The sequence below is a fragment of the Antrostomus carolinensis genome, unplaced genomic scaffold (assembly GCF_000700745.2).
Source record: "Antrostomus carolinensis isolate BGI_N321 unplaced genomic scaffold, ASM70074v2 scaffold21716, whole genome shotgun sequence".
NCBI lineage: Eukaryota > Metazoa > Chordata > Aves > Caprimulgiformes > Caprimulgidae > Antrostomus > Antrostomus carolinensis.
In genome coordinates this window covers 79,569-101,867 of record NW_010324239.1, presented here as the reverse complement: position 1 = coordinate 101,867, position 22,299 = coordinate 79,569, and the positions used below count along the sequence as shown (strand labels likewise).

Genomic DNA, 22,299 nt, shown 5'->3' with positions numbered 1-22,299 from the left:
GGGGCCCATTGCACAGCAGGAGGGTTTTAGAGCTCAAAAGAGGGAAAGTTTGACATCCTTGGAAATGCAAGGCTGAACATCAGTTTCTTAATCAGCAGTTACAGCTGCTGTCAACTGCCTTCCTGGCAACCCCCTGCTGATGGTGGAAGTGGTTTAGGGAATATTTTGCAATACAAATATTACCTCTTAAAGAGGAACACAGAGCACTTTTTGCCATCTTTCAGCTGTCGGGCCTTTTGCACACTGGTTTTAGACCAATGGAAAAAAAATAAATAGCCTAATAAGCAGTAGAGAAATCCTGACCTTTCTTTACTACCATTTTATTCAGCATATATGTGAATGATTAATGCCTGCTGAATAAGTTGTACAGTATCTGTGAGTGCATGACTTGACTTAGTTTATTAAACGTGAGTGCAGCAAACATCCTCTCCTTCCCCATCACTTTTGGCTTTTGTCATAAGGGGTGCTGAAAGCATTTGAAATTTAAGTAGCTGCTGGTGAATCAGAGTATTTTTTGCGTATCCCTCCCGAGTGTCACTGTGTAAGATGTAGCTATGCACTCCTAAGGGTCTGGATCATCTCAGATGGAGCCACACATTAGCAGGATGACCCTTGCCAAAGGTCTATTCCCAGCTGCAGTAGGGCTTAGTTGTCATTAAATCTCAAACTTCAGTTCTGGTTAACAATGCAGCAACCCCATGCAAACATACAGGTGCGCAGTATGGAACTTTTATGGAAGGGGAGATGTTGTGGATCCCAGCAGCCAGAGACCCAACTTCTGTCTATGCATATGCAAAAGAAATGAGGGAAGGAGGAGCATCATGGCCACCTCCTTCAGATCCAGGGGCTGCAGGATGCAGGCAGGCCCAGACCTCTGAGCTGGGCATTAAGGATAGTCATTAAATATTTGCTGATGATCCCAGGTGCTAATTGCTCCAGTAAACTTGACTCTTGGTACTTTCAAGCTCTGGCAGGAATGAACTTGAATGTGATAAATGTTCTTGCACTTACAAAGTATTTTTACAATTAATCACTCAAATACTCCTGGGAAATCAGTTTCCTTAATTTATGGGAAAGACAGTTAAATCAGGATCATTAGGAGGATTAAGTAAGAGCACAGGGTAAATCACCATCAAATCAGGTTGAGAAAAGGCAACCCACCAGTACCTGCTTGTTCCTCTGACATTTTGCTGTCCTGATAGTGCTGTTTAGTCCAGGGGTCACAAGTAGGGACATGGCACTTGGTGGGAGCAAACCCAGGACCTTTGGCAGCACTGCTGTGCCACAGCCACCATTGACACTTCTTCCTCCTTGGGCCCCAAAATCCAACAGCCATCATCTTTATTGCTGTTGGCAAATGGACCCCAATAGCTGGACGAAGGTGATGGGAGCAGGAGAGCCAGGAGTCCCTGCTGCTAGGTCAGGGAACACCAATCCTGATATTGCAAACTCCAGGGGAGCCTGGGGCAGTGGTCTCAAAAAATGCAGTTTGCCAGGCAGCTGAAGGGTGGCTACAGCCAGCTTTTATAAGCTACCACTTGATCTTTGTAATAAGTACTTTTTATTCACTGTTTTCTAAGCTCTTTCTCTGTAAAAGGAGGAAGGTGCCTGTGACAGTGTTGCAAGTATGTTATGAGTATGTTGAGATGGCTACTGGGAAGTGTCAAAGTTATTCCTCTTTTCCAGTAACAAAGATCAAATCTTCCAAAGTTTAAAACATTCACTTAGACCTTGTAAGTACCTGGAAATATCATCAGGACTTCATACCCCCCCCCCCCACCCCCACCCCGCCCCCCCCCGCCCCTAAGCTTGCAGCCTTTTATTTCATCTGTTAATCAAAAACACAGCTTCCATATAAATGTAATGAGGTGTAATGATCAACTTCAGTTTAATAGGAGAAAACTGTGAGCAAACCAAATAAACACCTTTTGTTATTCCGGGCACAGGCCCCTGCATGCTCCACCAGCATCTCCAAAAGCACAGGTTCAGGCAGTTTAAAGAAGACAAAGCATTGCAGAGACACATGCTTGTGCCTTAAAGTTCTCAAAGTTGAAGGGCTCTGGTAAGAAATGCTCTGCATTACAGAACTTTATTTAGGGTTTTTTTCAGCATTTCCCCTCCAGAATGCTCCTGAGTCTTAGCAAACTTGGAAATTTTGCACCACCGATTAACTCCTAAATTGTTTTAGATGGTTATAAGGTTAAACCTTACAGTATTGATGTATAAGAAGAATTACAGTTTCTGATTTCAGCCTCAAACTGAAAAGAAAAGGAAGAGAAGATGGCATTTCTAAGGTCAGGAGTGTAAATTTTTATAAATATAGATTTTTATTTATATACGTAATTATATATAAAGGAACCACACACCTAAAACCCCTCCAGATAGTACTGCAACACAGGTAGGTACTAAATACATTCTCAGAAATACTGCTGTGTCAATAAATGAGATAGAAATGCTCAAACTATACTTACCTTATTAGAGTTCTTGCTTCAGAATCCTCCCAGAAGAAATATTTTTTTCTTTTTTCTAATTTAAGATCTCATTCCAAATTTCAAACAAGTATGCCTATGTCCATCCTAGCTTTGCATTTTATTAAGGGACCAGCTTTTGGCTTCATTAAAGCTTTAATAGACAGTCCTTTAGATTGCAAAGCCCAGCAGATCCATTAGCTTATCATTGAGTGCCATTATACAACTGCTTTGAATTTTCATGACTCCACATGTGCTATATGCAGATACACAGCAAGGTAATTCAGGTGCTGGGCAAGCACTTTTGACAAGAACTTGTTGGATAGCAGATCTCGTCTGCACTGACATGGTTAAAATGCCAGCAGTGTGGTGTGGATGAAGCGTTGTTTCAGTGCTGCCAATAAGTCCCTCTTCAGGAGGGAAAGGATGTATTCAAACAGAAAGATTTGAAAAGGATTATTGGTTTAGGTTAATCTATTTTTAAAGCAAGTTATCAAGTATTTGATTGAAGCTCTGTAGAGAAATAGAGAGCTTGATTTATCCAAGGAAGCTGACACCTCTGCCAGGAGCTATTATGTAGCAGGTTAGCATTGTCAGGCTAATGTAACTTAATTATGGGTATTGAAAACAAAGCATTTAGAAATGAAGTCACAAATGAACAGCCACTGTGCCTACAAGTGACAGAAGTAGAATAGTTCCATCAACTTGAACGATAAACTGAAGCCCATTCGTGAAATCAGTGGGTGTCTCGCCCGAATGAGCAGTGCAGGATTAGACTCAATTGCGCATCGTGCCGGCACTAGTCAGAAACATAGAACAGATGTCAAGTAAATAGGGAAGTGTGGGACAAAACAGAAATAATTGTAAAAATGTGCCCAAGGATAAAATAAATTGATCCTAAGACACTAACAAACATTCTTGTATAAGACGAAATGAGTCTTTGTACTGGGTTGGCTTTTATTTTCTTGCTAATATTGTATAACAGAACTACACTGGCATGATAGGAGGGGGGATAATAAAATAACTTATCAATGCACTATTAACTCTACATGCTCTTACCTAATAATAAGATATTGATGTCTCCTTTAATGCGTGTCCCATTGTTGGGAACTTTCTCATTACCCCGCAGTAGCATACACAAAATGGCTTTTTTAATATACTCATGGCCCTGAACGTTTGGTGCTAAAGACTTGCTTAAATGGTCAAAGATATCCTATTTAAGAAACAGCAAACACTTACATTGCACATTACCAACATTAGAATGGAATCTCATTATCCATTAGCCAGTATTAGTGCAATTTATAACTTACTTTAGTTTGAGCTTTGCAGAATTTCTTGATCTTTGCCACATCATCAGCTGAGAATGTGGGTGTTATTTCTTTGCTCATCAGTTTGATATTATTAGCCAGCATTATTGTCCTGGGTATTTTCCTCCAGATGCAGAGAAATGTCATGAGATTAACTATTAAATAGATGAACTATTAAATACATACCGGACCATTGTTTTCATGACACAAAAAGCTGCTTAGGAAAGAGAAAGTGTAAGTGGAATCAAATTCAAAGAAATTATTAATTTATCCATTTTGTTATGGCTTAGCAAGTGAAGTCCACACTACAAGAGGATTTAATGAAGTTCCAGCATGAAAAGCCAAAAGAATTTGAACCACATTGTATAACTTCAGAGCACCGGGGATTCCATTTCTTCCTTGCCCTGCAATACGAGTGGGTAGGATATCTGTATGGTGTGGAGTAGGAGATCTCTTATCAAAGCATGTACTCAGATGTTAGGGCTACCTTTGAAGGAAAGACAGAAGACAACTCGGTTTTCACCTTGTTTTCAAATGGCTTGTCAGACACTTGGGCTTCTTCTAAACACTGATCAGACAAGCCTTGCAAACCCCATCAGGTGAGGAAAAGCAATCATCTCAGAAGCCTAACTTCTAAAGCAGAAAGCAGGGAAACATCACCTTAACTTCTACTTTATGAACCTGTCAGTCTTTTGTTAGTTTACAGGCTTTGTAGGGAAGCGCTGGCGAGATAGCTGACGCTTCAGAAGGGCCATGAGAAAATGCCCTGGGCAGGGGAGAGTGCAGTTGATCTAAACCATCTAGAGAAAGAAGTGAATGCAGCCCAAGATCTGCATGTGAGCAGCACGAGCTCCCCAGGGCATGGTTGTGTCTCCCAGGTAAGAGGACCTGAATGGAAACTGAATAAAAAACTAACCCAATTCCAGTTCGGGTCACCCCTGGAGACTCCTAACAAACCTCTGTGTTTGCTGAGCCTGTCTCAGCTGTTGCGGTCGGGCAGAGCTCTCCCAGCTCCTCAGTTTGGCTCTGAGCTGCAGACCTACCACAGCCACCCACGACGAGGGCTCATGGAAGAGCAGGGAGACAGCTCAGGGGGCATTCAGCTGTCCCTGGGGAGCATGCCAGGACAGGCCACGGGAGGGAATCTGGCAAAGAGGAGATGGAAATAGGTGGCCACGGTTGTTCTCCGCTCCCCAGGCGGTGCGGCAGACGGCCCCGCCGGGCACGGGGAGCAGCAGGCTGCAGCCACCGCGGGCAAGCTCTACTTCTGGCTCTAAAAAAATAACATATTTCTGAGCGGATCCTTAGGGAAAAGCCACCAAGTTTTTTTGTAATCGGTACAGACGACAATTACAACAGAATTCACAGCACTTGTAAGCGTGCTGACAAGAATTTTGTAACTGTTCAGTAAACGCCAATCCCTCCTGTTCGATACCCAGCTGCTCTGCCAGCCTCCCTCCTCTGCTGCCATGATGGACTGCAGGCAGGGATATGGGGAGGGGCTGCCAGTCACCCGCACCTCTGTGCAGAGAGATTTTTATGAGTGCTTATTCCTCCTGTGCCCTATTCAAAAGAAATATTTTTATTTTTTTTTTTCTGTAAATACCTTTCATGTGATATTTGTAACACTGTCAGCAGAACCATTTGTTTTTGGGACATGCAATATTTGGATATTTCCCCACTGAGGAGGAGGATGGATGGCAACTCCAGCAGCTATGGTCACACACAACAGTACAGCGAGGAAGGGAGGACGCGATGGCAGGTCAGCTGCCTGCATTACTGTTCTAGTACCTGTGTTACCCTGAGCTGCAGCGAACCCCTGGACAGAAATAAGGACACTGGGATCTGAAGAGGTGTCCGCTGGGAGATGCCTGCTCTGCACGGAGGGGCACTGGCTCCCCACCCCAACCACACGCCCAGGACCAGCCCAGGCAGTGGGCATCCAGCGAGACCAGTGCCACCAGCAGAGCGGGGTGGGGGGAAATGCTGGATTAGTACTTGCTATTAATACTTACAGATTAAGAAAACCCAACAACCAGTGCATATTGCCTTTTCTACAGCTCAGAGACAAAACACAGACCAAGTCACAACAAAACTCAAATCCAAAATAATTACATTTCGTCACAATTCCTTCCACACAGCCCAAGCTACCAAGGAAGCAAGCTGAGAGTGCCCTGAGAGAGACATGATTTGCTCCACAGCTCTCTTCAATCCCAGCACGAAATTTTCCAAATGTTTGAAACCGGGAGCAACTAAATCTTTTAATGCTCTCTGAAAAGCAATCAGCTCACCGAACGCATCATTCAGCAGCCTCCAATATAAAATAATCAAACCATGAAAAGCTGCTGCAGTAATCTTACTTTAAAATCCTAAATTCCTTTACATTTTGAGGATCTGATGGCATTGACTCCAGTCAGACACACAGAGGCAGGGCAGAGACAGCAGGAGCTTCTCACAGCTCAGCTGAACACACCTCTTCCACTCCTTGAGCAGCACCAGCTTAACTTTATGAAGATTTGTTGCTGCAGCAAAACTATCCAGGAGATACAGCTAAATCCAAGTTCATTTCATTTCCAGCCATATTATATTTTGATGGAGGTCACTATAAGTTAATCTTTCATCTCTGTTTTTCGTATGTGAAAACGAAAAAAAAAAATCAGATTAAGCAGTATTTATCATACTAAATAGAATTAAATCAAATGGAAAATTGCATAAAGAAACTCGGTTAAAACAATCAAATTAAAAAGCCCTTTACCTGTGTGAATGTAATCTTTAATTTTCACAGAAGATGAGAAAACCTTATTATTAAGCAAATTTAAAAGGGAGCCTGGATTACCCTTTTCGCATCTCCCTGCACTTGAACTGTCAGTCTGTCTTCACAAGCAGATTTTGCTTCCTGTCTGTCAGGCAAGTTCACTTGCCTGTTCTCACATGCTGGAAACACTCGTGTTTTCAGTATTGCAGCAGACAAGTAGCAAATGATTTTTTTATACATGCATTTTTTGTTAGCTACATGCATATGCACACACAGACACAGGTGCATACACACACCTGCATTCAGTAATGTAACACACCTTTAGCTAAGAAGTCAAGCTAACCAGAGGCTAGCCTGCTTTTAACAACCTTTTATTGATGCTCTGACTTTTAAAGAGCTCCCATCTGAAATAGCTTATGGTAAGTATTAAAAATGAAGACATAGCAAAGCTTTCTAGAAGACACCTATTTAAAATTATCTCAAATATTTTGGTATAATTGAAGGAATTATAGTACTTTTTTTTTCCCCAAAAAAATTCCAAGTCTTCCATTACATCAATTAAAAATGCATTTATGAACTTGGTTTATGGCAAAATGTGGAGCAATAAGCAGTGGCTGTTACCGAGAATGGCTCTCTGGAAAGAATTTTTCTGATATATAGCACAGGCCTAAGAGGCTCAATAATGCCTTGGGTCAAATTCTGCTGATGAACATTATCTTAGTTTCTTGTCTGGAATCCCCTCTGGCTCCTAAAAATCCTATTTCATTTCGGTGCGGATTTTGTCTGAGAGATAAATGTAGAAACCCACACAGTAAGGCTGGTTTCACACAGAACTTGAGAAATGCTGATGTTTGGGGTCCAAGACAACATTTACTTGGTTCCTTGGGTTTTGGGCACATTTCCTTTAGATCCCTATGAATGAGTGGGTGCAAACCACGTCCCTTGAGAATTGGGAGGGGTTTTTTTTTTTACCCAGTCAGAAAAAAGGATTCTCTAATTCAAGTTGCTCCACAGGTTATGACATGAATCTCAAGCTCTGTGAGTACCAACAGAAAATCACAGCACCTTGGAAAAGCATGCAAGAACCAAAATACCAGAGGCAAAGATTATGGTTTACAAACACAACATGATGATGCTGTTTCAGTGGTGGCACCGGGGTCTTTAAATGCATCTGTTCCTAAAACCTTGATTTTTGCTCAGTGCTTCTGAATAAAATTCAACATAGGTTGCAGGTAAGAATCTGCATTTTAGCATAAAACTTTGAAAGTCATTAGTGAAGACAGTGACTTTTAAATACAAAATACCACTTCTGCCTTGGAAAGCCTCTGAGATGTAAATCACTGGAGACAGGGAAAGCACTCCCAAGAAATATCCCAGTACATCCTGTTCCCATTCCCTTGCTGTGATCTTCACTCATGGCTACTGTGTGGGTGGGAGACAATACCAGGCTGCAACCCCAGGCTGAGTCGCTGAGGCTCAGCTTACACTGGCACTTTTTGTGCATGTTGGTCCTTTGTGTTTGGAGATGAAAGGCGCAGTGCGACAGAGAGGCCTCTCCTCTCTCCTTTAGAAACTGCCTTCTCGTCTCTGGCTTTCCACAGTTCAAACCTAAGACTTTGAAAAAGATTTCAAAGCTGCATCTTGTCTATGGAAATTCATCGCTTCAGGCAGGTTCATGATCGGCCCTGAGATTTCAAGCTTAAGAACCTGCAGCCTAAATATAACTCCTTTTAGTCGTGCTTCGCCCTTCTCTGTTTTTGCTGTTTAAAGCCATCAATAGGAATGACATGATACCAATTTTCATGGATCATCTATATAGTTTTACTTTACGTAGATATTTTAATTTTCTTGTAAAAACACTAGGTTAAGGAAATACGAACACAAGCTATTTGGATAAGCTACAAAAATAAAATTCCAGCTACTAGCCATCAAATATAAGTGACATTATACATACTTCGGAAACTGAACTCCGTACAACTAGACAGTAGCTGAAGGTGCCCCAGTAATCCCCAGAGCAGGGAAATAACAAAAGCACTTTCAGGGCGCTAGGAGCAGAAATACCATGCCATACATTGGGTTTGGGGATGGGTTCATTTCACATGTGAAGAACCAGGGAAGAAGAATGAAAAAAAACTCCTCGAACTGAAAGCTTTGTGGTCCTCAAAACAGTTCTCATTGCTTAACAGCAGTGGGATATTTTATAAACATTAGTTACCTGGTTTTATATGTGGATATCACTCTACCAGATTCCTTCAGGGTTTGCAGGCACAGTGGAAGCCAAAACCAAGTTTATCTGCAATGGAAGGTCAGAAATCAAAGCTCTCAGAGCAAGAGGGATGCAGATAGCAGGAGCAGGGCAGGAGAAGGATGGGCTATTTTGCCTGGACATATCAGTAGTGCTCTGTGTGGGACCAGAGACAGACACTCAACCCCTGCAACTGCCCTGTCACCCATGGCAAGAAGCACCCAGTTCGTCTCTAGAGGCCAAAGTGCAGCAGAGGAGGGTGACAAAATGAAAGGATTTGCTGGATTTGGTTTGTAGGTCAAGCTGGGAAACCTGGATTTGTGCTGTTTTTTTTTCTTTTTTAATTAGCGACCTTTTTATTCTTGGCCCACTGCACTCCTGCTGGAGGCTGAGTTTCCAAGTCCTAGCTTTTAGCATTGCACGAGAAGCTCAGATTGAATTCTATAAAGCAAAAAATGAACATTGGAGACCCTGTGAAATGTCACTGTATTTTTTCAGTAAACCAGCCACAGCAGAGAAGAATCAAAAGAAGAAACAGTATGTGCCCTTAGATTTTTCTTTTTTTAAGTCAGGAAGGAAGGGTTATCGGAAAGCTTGCTTGATTGGTAAGAGAAAACTGTTTAAATATCACTACTTTTCATTACAGGAAGCAAAAGAGAAAAACATTTGAGAAATCAATAGTAAGGCAAGAGTAACCACAGACCTCTTTGGGACAGATGTAGACAGAGGGCCATGCCCAACTCTACTGCAGCTTTTCTGATTTGTTAGTAAAAGAAGAAATTTCAGGACCATGAAAATAGTCAGAGGGCTGGAACACCTCTCTATGAAGAAAGGCTGAGAGAGCTGGGGTTGTCCAGCCTGGAGAAGGCTCCAGGGAGACCTTATTGCAGCCTTTCAGTAGTTAAAGGGGGCCTGTAAGAAAGATGGAAAGAGACTTTTTACCAAGGCCTGTCGCGACAGTCATGACAGGACAAGGGCCAATGGTTTTAAACTGAAAGAGGGTAGATTAAGCTTGAATATAAGGAAGAAATTTTTTTCAATGAGGGTGGTGGGACACTGGCACAGGTTGCCCAGAGAAGTTGTGGATGCCTCATTCTTGGAAGTGTTCGAGATCAGGTTGGACGGGGCTTTGAGCAACCTGATCTAGTGAAAAATGTCCCTGCTTATGGCAGGCAGGTTGGACTAGATGATCTTTAAAGGTTCCTTCCAAACCAAACTGTTCTATAGTTCTATGAAATAATAATCCAGTGTGATTTTCCAGTCTTTTTAAGGGATAAAAATATTAATTTTCTTCAAGAGGAAACTGGAGGGCTGGTTACCAGGACAGCCTATGCTTCTTTCCTCAGGAGCAGAGGCTATCTAGGACTAGCATTTAGGATAGTTTCTACCTGTCATACATTTCTCCCACTTGCAGAGTTCAAGTTAAATAAATAAGATTAGCCAATATATATGCAGTTCTTCAGGGCTCCAACAGACCTGCCAGGTCTTACGTTGTTGACCTATTGGAGCTTCCTCCTGCTTTCTGTTTGCACTAATCCACTGGAAACCCAGACCTGGAGACCTGCCTCACTGACCCCCATATTAATTAAGAACAATTGTTGATACTGCATAATGGAATAGCAGCAGCACAATTCAAGCAGCTCGTTCCTGTGGCAGAGCATTTATGGGACTGGCAGAGAGTCCTAATGAGATCTCTGCTCCCATCTATCACCCTCTGCAACCCTACGGTTGGGTTTAATCTTTTGTGGTTGTGTGCCAGTCTGACACTGTATGGCATGTACAAGTACTACAGCAGCCAACACCACACAAAGCAAGAGGACACATCCCTCCTCTTCATTGCCAGCTCCTTAGACTTGGCACCTTAAATATGTTTTCTCCTTCATCCCTATTTTCTTTCCTTTTATTTTTCTTCCTCCCACCCCAGACTCCCTCAGAGGAATGGTTTTCATTTAATCCAAGCGTGTTTGGCACCAGATTCCCTTTTGTCCCGCCAAGGAGACAAGGGCATTTTGAAGTCTTGTTGAGCAACAAAATAAAGATTTGGGTCATATTTCTATGCTCACATTGTGGTGGTCTGGTTATCCATCTTGAGCTTTCCACCTTTGGAATCTGATGGTGAGAACAGAGAGAAGACACTTCCTTCTCAAAGCCATTCTTCATGTCAGCTCTTCACTGTGCTGAGTGAAAATGAACAGCAATGCTTTATTCTGGGAAAGGAGAAATGCCATATCCAGGCAATTGAATGAAAATAAATAAATACTGTAACTTTCAACAAAAATTGGTCTTCACTGTGTGCAACAACCATGGGCAAGAGAAGGAAAAAAAAAAAATAAAAAATATATATATATATATACAGAATACAATTAATCTGGAGTTTTTGCACATCCACCAGAGCTGCCATTCCAGCAGCTGCCCACAGGGGCAGAGGTTAGCAAGGGGTGCCAAGGGAACTCCTAAAAATCATGCTGCCACGGGAGCAAGCCTGCTAGAGAGATGGAGGCCCTAGCAGCACCAAGGGCCTGGGTAAAATCACCTTAGGCAACTGCCTGAGCATCCCAGATCTTCTGCAATGGCAAATCCTGTCATCTGCCTACAGCATGGAACAAGGGGAGAACAAGAGAACTTCACCCAGGTTTGCAGTTTTTGGTCACCATGTCCACAGGAGAAAATGGTTGTATATGATGCGTGCATCTGGTGACATAAAGCATGTTTTCACCTGGGCAACAGAGCGTGGTGTAGAGTGCCCCAAGGCAGTGATGACCTGAGTTAGCATGGTCTACTGCAACTAAGGACTTCAGTGATTAGTCACCAGCATCATGAGTCAGGCTCTCACAATATCCTCAATCCCATAGCAACTTGACTCAAGGACAGGAGCTCCAGTGAGAGGGAGAACAGAGTAAATACACACTTAACAGACCTAGAGGAGGTCTAATTAGTGAATGCATCACACCAAGAGGAGCACCATGTCCCCAAGCATTATTAAGTTTGCATTTCCCAAAGAGGAGAACTGTGTTTTCAGGCCCCTCCCCTGCCTGTATTCTTTATTCACATTTACAGGTAGCCATGGTGACTAGAGTCAGACAGGAGATTTATGTCAGGCTCAATGCCTACTATAATACACGTAAACAAAAAGTGTCTCCCTTAGAACACCATTTTTCCAATAGAGAGATGGTTACATTTTGACTTGGGCTATAGCCCTTCCATTCCCCAGAGACCTTTTTGCCCAGCTTGGAGCCAACCAACTGAAGCATTCAAAAAATTTAGTATTCTCCTTTCCCCTCTTTGCAGAGCAGAACAGAGATACGCCCTACACAGCCCTGCTCATGGGGAATGAGATTTTTCTTAACCTGTGAAAACAATTCTGCTTGTCTCTGTTCCCCCACCCCCTCAATGCACATCCTGACTCCAGACATGCTTCTCTCATCTCCCAGATGGGTTTACTAGCCTCTAGCTCTCACATCTGTCTCAAATCCAATGGCAATGACTGTGGCATTCTGCCCTGCTTTATTTCTCATAAACACACAAGTCCCTTCATAAAACCCTCCACAATTACTGTTGTGCTAGAATAAACTTTCTTATAGCTTAGGATCAGTGGACAAAACTTCAGCCCAAGAGGAATTTGGTACAACAGTGACTTACCTGCATGATGTGGATGGCTGTAGAGGTCACATTTCCCCCTACTGCCAATATCAGAGGAAATGTGAACAGGCAACCTAGAGCACAACATTGTTTCGTCTCTAATTTTCTCCCCATCCAATAAATGCTTCAGAGACTTTTTGCAAAGCAGAAATACTTGCACATGGTCTTGTGCCTAAAAGTATATCCAAATTAGAATTGAATACATTTTTCTAAAGCACAGGTAATAGGTCGAAGGCTCGGGAAAATAATGTCTTAGGTGAAAATCTGCTGGAGACAGGAAAGCTGTCTGGCAACAAATTCTTTGGGGAACACACAGCTCAATGCTCTTGCTGAAGGGGATCAAGCAAAATTACAAGTCAGGGAAAAGTAACATGTCTTGAGAGGTTAAATGCAAAAGCCTGATTGCTCCTCTCAATTATCCCAATCTTACTTTGTGAATTCACTACTTGAGAAAGTGCTTATTCTGAATTACATTGAGATGATCAAGAGGATAAATCAGTGAAATTACTAAATGAAAGCTAACCATTTACTAGAATACATGCAACCCAACCGATTTAGTACGACAAATTCTGTACACATTTGAAATACCATGAAAATAGTGTCTTTAATATACAGTTTATATACTTACAATACGCAGTTTAAATTTGTTCATATACATTACAGGGATATTTATTTGCACCTGGTTTAAATAATAATCTGCCTTCAGCCTTTTACACAGAAGCCCAAAACAGCACAGAATTACACAAAAACCATGCTTCAGTTTATAACGGAAATGTACTAAGCCAAAGTTTTCAGGCTTTCTCTTTTTTTTCCCCCCCAAGTGTTACTTTTTTGACCTACCCAAAGTGAATCTAAGGAGCTAAGAACTAACAGATATTTTAATATAATTCAAAAGATTGTCCAAGTCAAGAGAATCACTCTGCAGATTTCCACGCTGAAAATTTTGTTATTACACACAGAACTGGTAAAGTTCAAACAACTCCTGGACTTTTAGTAGTTTAAGACATAACAAACGAAGAGCCATTTATTGCTAGGTCTCAACAAGGGGCCTGCACTTCCCTACTGCCCTGCCATCCCTAATTCTGTGAATAAAAAGTACAATTCCCCACTTCGAGTAAGATTTCATTTGTACCTTCTAGCTCATACACAGGAACGCTGCAATTTCAGAGCATCAAAAATGACCCAGGAGAGCTGGGCTAAGCCCTTGTCCTTTCATATAGGGCTGGTGTTCTTCTTTTAAGCAGCATGGTGTACCTCCTCCCTGGCCTGCAGGCAGGACTTTGCTGACCTGCGTTGCAGGCAGGTACCCCGCTCGGCAGCACGCAGGTAGCTGGTGCCAGCACACTTTATTTAGCAGGGAGACAATCAAGGAGTTGATCTAAGAAGAAAACACTGTGGGTTTTGAGACAGCATCACTATTTACACTGTTTCTCTCAAAGCTTTTGTTGTGGAATAAATCAATTAAAGTGGCAAGTAAAACTGTTATATTGGAAAAAAACCCTTTGCAATACAGTTACTTCAAACCCTTGCTTCTAGCTACAAAGAACACTTCAAAATATATTTACCTTCTAATTTTGGATAGAATAAATGTTTTCTGTCTCTAGGTTTCTAGCCATAGGCAATTTTTACAATACAGCAAGACTAAGAACACAAATATGCACTTTTGAGTTGATTTCAATACAGCTTTGGTCAGCCAGCCAGGTAGCAATACAAAGAATCTTAATCCTAGGCACAATGAGTGTTTAAAGGAAACCAGCATTTCCCCTCAAGTTTCCTCCCTATCCCTCCCCATGCCAAATCCATGTTCACCTCCCGAAAAGCCCCCAAGCCAGAGTCCAGCTTTCACTACTGAAGGCAGCATCAATGCTTGTGCCGCCATGTGACTGTTGCATAGAAAGGATGTGTTTCCTGGTGCAGGACAGAGACAGCTCCACGTGGAATGATATGCCAGACTTTTTGCTACCAAAACTCCCAGACAAATAAAAACCCCAAGGATAATACACAATTTCAGACACTGACAACTAAACAAGCACCAGAGGCCTAGCATTTATTTAATCTGAGGAAAGAAATCCAAGGTTAGGACTGCCCTGTTTTAGTAGGCTGCCTCCAAAACGTAAGAGATTCTAGACTGACTCTGGTATGATGAGTGTTGTCTGAACTCAATGGCTACATCTCTGCTGGCAGAGAAAACAGGCCGGAGTCTGCTCTCAGGCCCCAAGGACAACCAACACAGCTCGCATCAACATGGTTGAGCTCCATTATCCGCCAAAACCAGGCTGGTTTCCCCCACTGCTAACCTCTGAGCTGTGCCCGGGATCGCTCATTGCACAGGTTGGTTGGGTTGCGCCAACAGGCAAGAGCCCACATCAACAGTCCTATAAAACATTGAGTGCTGTCTCCTCCTGTTCACATCAGCTGGTAAAAGGATCGTATCACAGGGATATTCCCCAGAGCCTTCAGACACTTTCTAATCACAGTGGGAACATTAAAGTAACCTTCCATCTCAAAATACCATAAGGAATGCAGCATTTTGTAACCTTTTACAGATTTAAGCTTCCAGGTTTTACACCCCATCCTTCTAAAGAGACTGTGTGGTTCTCTGCTAAGGCCTAAAGCTCTCCCTCTGCTCTTGCCCCATTTCAAAGGTGCCACCATCCCTTTATTGCCAGGGACTTCCCATGAGACCGACACGTTCGCATCAGTCTAACCTGTTCAGGCTGTCTTCTAACAGTGTCAAGGACAGTCCTGACCCCCTAACAACATGGCAGTGAAGCTCAAGAGGAAAGCAAATAAATTAGATCCCATGGTCATCGGTGCTGCCACAGCCTGGCTACCTATGCAGTGGTGGAGAGGCCAAGCCATCACACTCCAGTTCCCTGGTTTGCTCATCACTCTCCTGATTTTACTGCAGCAGATGCTTGAGTCCACCTCAGGCATCACAGCAGGTAGCTCAACACCACAGCCAAATAATTCACACAACACAAAGGTTAGGAACACCTAAATTGCTAAAAAAGCTTGCAAAATTAAGGTGATGAGCAGCTAAGGACAAAAGAAAAGTTCAAACGCCAACATGTCATGCATAAAAATAGGTAAGTAGTGCCAAGCCAGAACAAGACAACTGGGAGGGACATCAACAGCAAGTTTGCAGTTAGTGGTTTTAGCTGCGCATTTAGCATTGCGCATTTCTGGGCCTTCCAACAGGCCAGTTTTGGTCTCTGCACATGTGATGTTAATGCAGCACACTCATGAATGCAAATTCCACAAGGCTGCCTGCAAGAAAAACCATTCCAAGCAGGTAAGCAGAGATAACAGAACAGGTGTCCATTTGCAGTCAAAGAACACTATTTTCTTGGAGATGTTAATATCCTGGGGGCACTAGCAATATTTAAAACTAATATTACCAAGACTGCAATCTCCTCTCTTTTTTTTTTTTTTTTTTATTTTTTTGAAAGAGAGAGAGATTTGACTTGTTCTACCTGGAATTAACAAGCCAAGCAAAACAAAGACCTGGCATTTAAAATTTGGCCCTTTCAAATTTCTTTCAAATTTGTATGCTCATTTGGCACAGCAAGGGTTAAAATGCAATTAACATCAACTTACATGTGCCTACCAACAAGCATACACATCTTGAATTTGATTTAGTCTTACTTGCAGCTCAAATATTTTAGGACATTAATTTAAAAAGCATCTGCAGAAAGCTATTGATCTGTTGCTAAAAGTCAATACATTAAGAAAAAGAGGAGGATTATGAACTCTTGGGGTTTTTCTATTGGGATATTTTTTGGCTCACTGCTTTCTAGTACCCACATCAATTGGGCTTTGCTCTCTGGTTGGGAACTGGTGGTTTGCATTATTGTAAGACAAATTATGCATCTTGGCTTCGGCATGACATGAAATTTGCCCAGGCAACAGGAAACTCCATTTGCAAAGAAATTCTTTTTAATGAGTCAATACGGCTGAGAAAATGGGCAAAAGTATTTTGTCCCTGCTCTGTATTTTCTCTTGATGCTCCACTATGTGCCCTACAACTAAGCAAGATTTTTTTGTACTTCATAAAGGCAAGAAAGGCAGGTGATAGTGTCACCCTGGCCAGGGCTTTGCTCAGCAGCAGGTGAAGGTGAAGCTGCTCCAGCAACCCTGGCTCTGACTGCCTGAGGATCCTGGACATGCTGTTGCTGAGGATGGACACCACAGACTGTTTCCTGAGGACCTCCACAAATCCTTGCATTCAGTACTAAAAAGACAGGGGATCCTCAGGTTATTTAGACACATTTCAGAGAGCTCTGCCAACTACAAGAAATCATAAACCGACTACCAAAAGTTAATCCTTTTACTAGCCTTCTGAGCAGTTAAATTTGAAAGGTCTAAGGGGGCAGACTAATGCCCCCTTCCCATCTCTGTGCTCCCTTTTGACTGCTACTTCTGTGTGACATCTATTGCAGCCAGTTTTTGCAGCTGGGCAACTGAATTAGCACATCTTACGATGCTACAGTCCCTCCCACTTTGACACCCACAGCCCACTGTAAACAAGACAGGTGAACTTAAACATCACAAGCATTTCCCAAGGCATGGCTCAAATCCTCACTTGGCCTCTCCTTACCAGTGTTCCATGTGCTGTTTCTGTTCCCACCTCGCTAACGCTCTATTTCAAAGGCATCCTACAGGGGTTACTAGCACCTTCCCACACAGATCCGACCGCAGGAATAAGATAGCACAGCGAGTGCACTTTCAGATGATGGTAACAACAGCAGAAGAAACGTAAGGGGTTGCTTTTCACCAGAGCAAGGCTATTGCAAAGGCTGTGCTAGCAGGCTACTGCAGCAGGCAGGATCTGCTGAGAAGAGTCCGTGCACTGAACTGCCTTTCCCATGAGAAAGCTGCACGACCAGAAGTCATGCTACTTATTCCAGCTATCTGACTACGAAAACAACTTTTGAAACCTACAGGTCAGACTTTTAATTGGCCAGGGCAGAGTGGCTCAGTAGGAAAATCCCCCTTCTTCCTCCCCTCCGGGCAATGAGCTAAGCAAGACTCTTGTTTTAAAAACATTTAACTCTTTTTGCTCAAAGTAACATGGAAAATGTGTCCACATTACAGGTAGTCAGGAAGTTACTGTTGATAAAAATATGCTGCAAGAATAGTGTATTAGTGGCACTTCACAGCAATTCTTAACATTTTCAGATGTAGTGTCAAAATGATGTTTTTTGTGTATCTGAACATGCTTTTTGTTAACAGAAACGGAAGAAAGTCACAGCATGTTGCCAAATATTATTTGAACAGAAATAACCCCATAAGAAATACATTTTTTTTGCAGTTAACACAAAACTGTAAACTAGATTGGTGTGTCTTTCAGCATCAAATTGTTCAGTAATAAATACGACTAAGTCTTAACAGACTACTGAGTAAAAGTTCCCTTAGTGTCCAGTTTTTAGCAGCTGTTGAATGTTCAGGGATGCACAAGGCACACCTCTGGAGATTCTCTATCTTTATTATTGACATACAAAAAAAAAAATCCATTCACCACTCAAAAATGTTTATCTGCATAGTAAGAATTTTTCTACTACTATTTACAGGAAGGGCTTTTAGTGCAAAAACCAGGAAGTGATGTATTTGCTGAAGTGCATCAAGCACATCTCATACAGTTTCACTAATAACTAGTCAGCATCACATCTTGGGCCGCCAGCCATTAATGAACTGCAGTATTTTCTTAACCTGCAATTTGCTTAGCTTAAAGTCTTCTGACAGGATTTCTTCTGTAAGCTGAACCAGTAAATTACCATCAATCTTCTCTGTAACAAAAAACGATATGACATCTTCTGACAGACCAATAAACCTCAGCGATTTAGACACTTCCTCTATTGAGAGTCCAGAAAGGTCCATGGGTGGCTGCCAGGGAGAGCCGTCCCCACAAGATCTTGGTGCTAACTGGAGGTGGAGGGGAGACGAGAAGGGGTAAGACACAGAGAATGTGTCCTGCATGCCCTTTTTAACGAGATACTGATCTTCCAAGAGGTCTGGAGAACCAGTTTTCGACTCCTCCTCAGCACCATCTATTTTCAGCGGCAAGGGACACGTGTCTGTAACAGTTTTCTCTTCACTTGACTTCGGTGCCCGAGGAGGTAAGGCAGGACACGAATGGCTCTGCTTTGTGTTGCTGACTCCCAGAGTTTTCTCATCAGTGCAGTCTAGAGAGTAACTTGCCGACTTTGGACAGCTAGAGATGGTGTTCGTGAACTCTGCTTGGGTCAGCGGGGAGTACCCCGCCGGGAGCTCACACCCATCAAAGTCAAAAGTCAAAGGTGCTGGACAGTTTCTCTTTGGCGTACCTGGAGTCTTCTGTCTGGGGTAACTGTAGCTCCTGCTGGGATCCAGCAGGAAATCACTCCTATTCAGGCCTTCAGCAGTTCCTGAAAAATGGTTTGGCCAAGATAACCTCGAAGGCAGCGCTTCAGTTGAGGGGCTTCCCAAAGGCATCATGCTCTCAAGCTCTTTGGATTCGGTTTTCATGATGTTACAAGGGTAGCAGGAAACAGGTGTGCTCTCAGTTGGGTTGGTGTTGTCACCCTCTGTGACATTGCTAAAGGGACAAAGCAGAAAGGATGTCGTTAGTATGAAAAAATGTGGCATTTGAATAAATTCATAAATCATCTGACAGAGTCAGAGGGTGGCTGTCACAAGGAAAGAATCTTCTTTCCTCCAGCAGAACTTTTCAGATTTGAATTAACAACACATTTGAATAATGCATTGGCAGTTCTTTTACTCCTTCTACAAGACTGACAAGATGCTGATATACCCAAAAGCCTCCTGTTTTAGTTTTTCGGGCTCGTAAAAAAGTAGACATCTCGATTTCTGTGTCATCTCCTGAACGCTCATTTTTTCCACTGTCAAATTCCTGAGGGACATCACCATGGAAAAGGAACAGTCTCACATGTACTAGAAGATGTTCTAATCCCGTATTTTACATTTATATACCACAGATGTGTCATGGTATGTAAAAGCTCCTAACAGGAGCAGGTCACCACTGCTCTAGACCCAAGCTTGACTGACCAAAAGCCCCTTTGGAGCCAACATTTTAATTTGTTACGGCACTTGCATGTGCACAGGATCCTTCCCCACTGGTCACTGGTGCAAAAGCTGCACCAGCGTACAGTGCAGTACCACAGAATAAGTTAATGCTTACTGCCAAAGGAAGAGTTTTACCTGGAAGGGGAAGCAGACCGAGCTGTATGTGCTGAAGAATCAGGCTTTAAGCTCACCCCACAGTAACTTGTTTGTGTGTCCATATTCTTAAAAAGTGATGACAAGAAATGCTTGCTTTTCAAAGGCACCTAAAGAAAGTTACCCTGAACTACTTCCAGGAGGTAAACTAAGCTCAGCCTGTCCAAGGCAACTAACTGCTGGTTTATATCCAGGTGTTCCCCAGAGACAGAGGTGCCAACAAAAGCATGCAATCTGTTATCAAAGGCAAATGCTTGCTGCTTTTATGTCACTTTCTTTCAGAAAGTCGGAAGGATTAAGTTGATCTCTGGAATTCTGGCCAATTAAGCCAGAACGCTAGAAAAACAATTAGCAGATTTACAAAATCCTTACCAAACAAAACAGAGGGAAACCAACAGTTGAAATAACTGTTTTAATTATTCACCTCTCTCTCTTCTGGAAACTAACTACTCAAGAAAGAAATGAGGGTCATTCTGTGACAGCTCAGTGAAAACTGCTTGAGGAGGGCAGCAGCTTTCAAAAAACCAGCATAGTTTTGAATGGATTGACACAAAAAATAATTCCCTGTGTGCTTACAGCGAGTCAGAGAAGCAGCCAACCTGGACTTGCTCAGCTAAAACATAAAGTGCAAATGCATAAAAGCAGTTCTGATCTGTATCACCAGAAAAGCAGTTATAAGACTCAACCCAAGAGATGCAGTTTCCCTGTCTAACCATTCCTTGCTTTTCACTCCATACCCTCCAAACCTTTATCTTTTCCTGTTTATTTCACGAATACAAATCTGCAAGGTAAAGCAGCTGGATGTTTACAATAGCAGGTTTGGTTTTTTGTTTTTTGTTTTTTTTTTTTTCCCCTCAACAAGGATACACTGTCAACTAGTCATTTCTGGCTATTTAAAGGCCAACTGTTGTAACATACACAGTGCAAAGCATTTTTCACAAATCTAGCCATCAGGCTGTTCAATTCAGAGAAGACAGTCAGTGAGGTATCATAAACAACTAACCATACAGAGGAATTAAAGTGATTGATCTTGTTTCTGTTCTCTAATTCAATATTAGAAATGGGAACATTTAATTATTTAAAAGATTAATGGAATTACTGAAAACTGATAAAGTAACTTTTCAAAGTGCTTCCTTATTTGTTCTCCACCAAAATTAACTCAATGGGATTCAATACCAAAGGACGCAGGAGAAACCTCAAACACAGCTGAAGTCAGACATAAGGCATTTTTATAGGCAAGTAAGGTTGTTTTTTTTTGTTTTTAAAATATTGTCTGCAACCCTTCATGATCCAGAAATAAGATCATTGATAAAAATGGCAAGATTTGAAAAGCAACTTCACCAGCAATCTGGTTACTCCACACATTGCAAATCTTCTATCAGCTTCCACTGCAGCACTAGGTCAGTTCTACTGAGATGGAGCTATTTGGTCTGGACCCAAGCTGGAGATGAATTTCATAAAAATATTGCGAAGTCTGAGGCAAATAATACCACCTGCATTCCTGAGAAACTTCACTTCTCACTGTTTTCCTGGTTTCTTGGGAGGCAGATGTATTCTTAGCTACAAAGACAGAAAGCAGCATTTGGTGGGCCTCAAATGCTGGGAGGTCTCGTGCCTCCTGTGGAGTAGACCTTGACAGAAGTACCCAACAGGCTTTCATAAAAACAAATGAGCAGCCTTGATCTAGAGTGATCACTGCCAGATACACAAGACTAAGCTGCAAATGTGCAGCAGGGCTTAGAAAGGCAATTCCAGTGTAAGTTATTATACCAATTGAATCTAGGTGGAAATTATTTCAGTGGCATTTCAGATCAATTTGTAATATCCAGATAGGTAATATCCTGCCATTGAATAGATAACCCAAAATGATGGCAACAAGACCTTCAAGTCAAAAAGGTCAGACTTCAAAACATGTATACCCTGTCTAAACCCAAAGGAAGAACGCTGCATTGTGAAAGGTATGTAGCCACATCATTCAAAACCTTCTGTCAACTTCTGACTAGCCTGAGCAGCTAGCTGGTTTGTGGGCTAGGTTTGTGCTGAAGTGGGTTTGTTTTGGAAGCTGTCTGGTCCCTTTCTGCTACGCCTTACTTTGCACTCAGTGGTGTCTGCTGGCCTCTCTGTTCTCCATCACACCCATCCCATAGGTTCCCATATAGTTGGCACAACCCATTTCTGGATTACCACATCCCTTTTGTGCCCCCACTTCTCAGAGTTGGCTGCAGTGCAATGCATGTAGCACTGACAACCCACCTGAAAACTAGCTTTTAGATGTTCTGGTTTAAGATTCAAGCCTTTCAAGAATTATACTGAACAGTATGGGATTTTCCATTTAGACAGCCTGTGCCACTTTAGTCAGATTACCTATAGCCATATGTGCAGGTATTTAATATAAATTGCTACGTCCTATCTAGTAAAACAGTTTCTGCTGGAGCTTTGCTTCCTCCTGAATCCTTAAAAATAACTTGACAGGTTAGCATTTCACAAAAAGTCAGCAACTCTGACAAAGTACCATGCCTTTATAAACAAGTGCCTTCAAAAAGAATACTGTTAAATTAAACTTCCTCAAAAAGGGCTAGTACGGGGCTCTCACAGCTCAAACACATACATGTTGTGCAGTCCGGAAGAGTAGTAGGACAGAGTAGGGCTAGGAGAGCGGGTCTGCTG

The 22,299-nt window shown here is 42.3% G+C and overlaps 1 protein-coding gene across 1 annotated transcript in view; it reads right to left on the bottom strand.

The window, feature by feature from the left end:
- Positions 1-17,977: 17,977 nt before the first annotated feature.
- GAREM1 (GRB2 associated regulator of MAPK1 subtype 1) overlaps positions 17,978-22,299 on the bottom strand; it is a gene marked incomplete at its 5' end in the record, with an annotated part of 80,494 nt that continues 76,172 nt past the window's right edge. Inside the window, 2 exon segments of the mRNA XM_010170883.1 lie at positions 17,978-18,991; positions 22,241-22,299. The exon segment at positions 22,241-22,299 is cut by the window's right edge and continues 129 nt beyond it. Coding sequence (XP_010169185.1) covers positions 18,079-18,991; positions 22,241-22,299 — 972 coding nt within the window.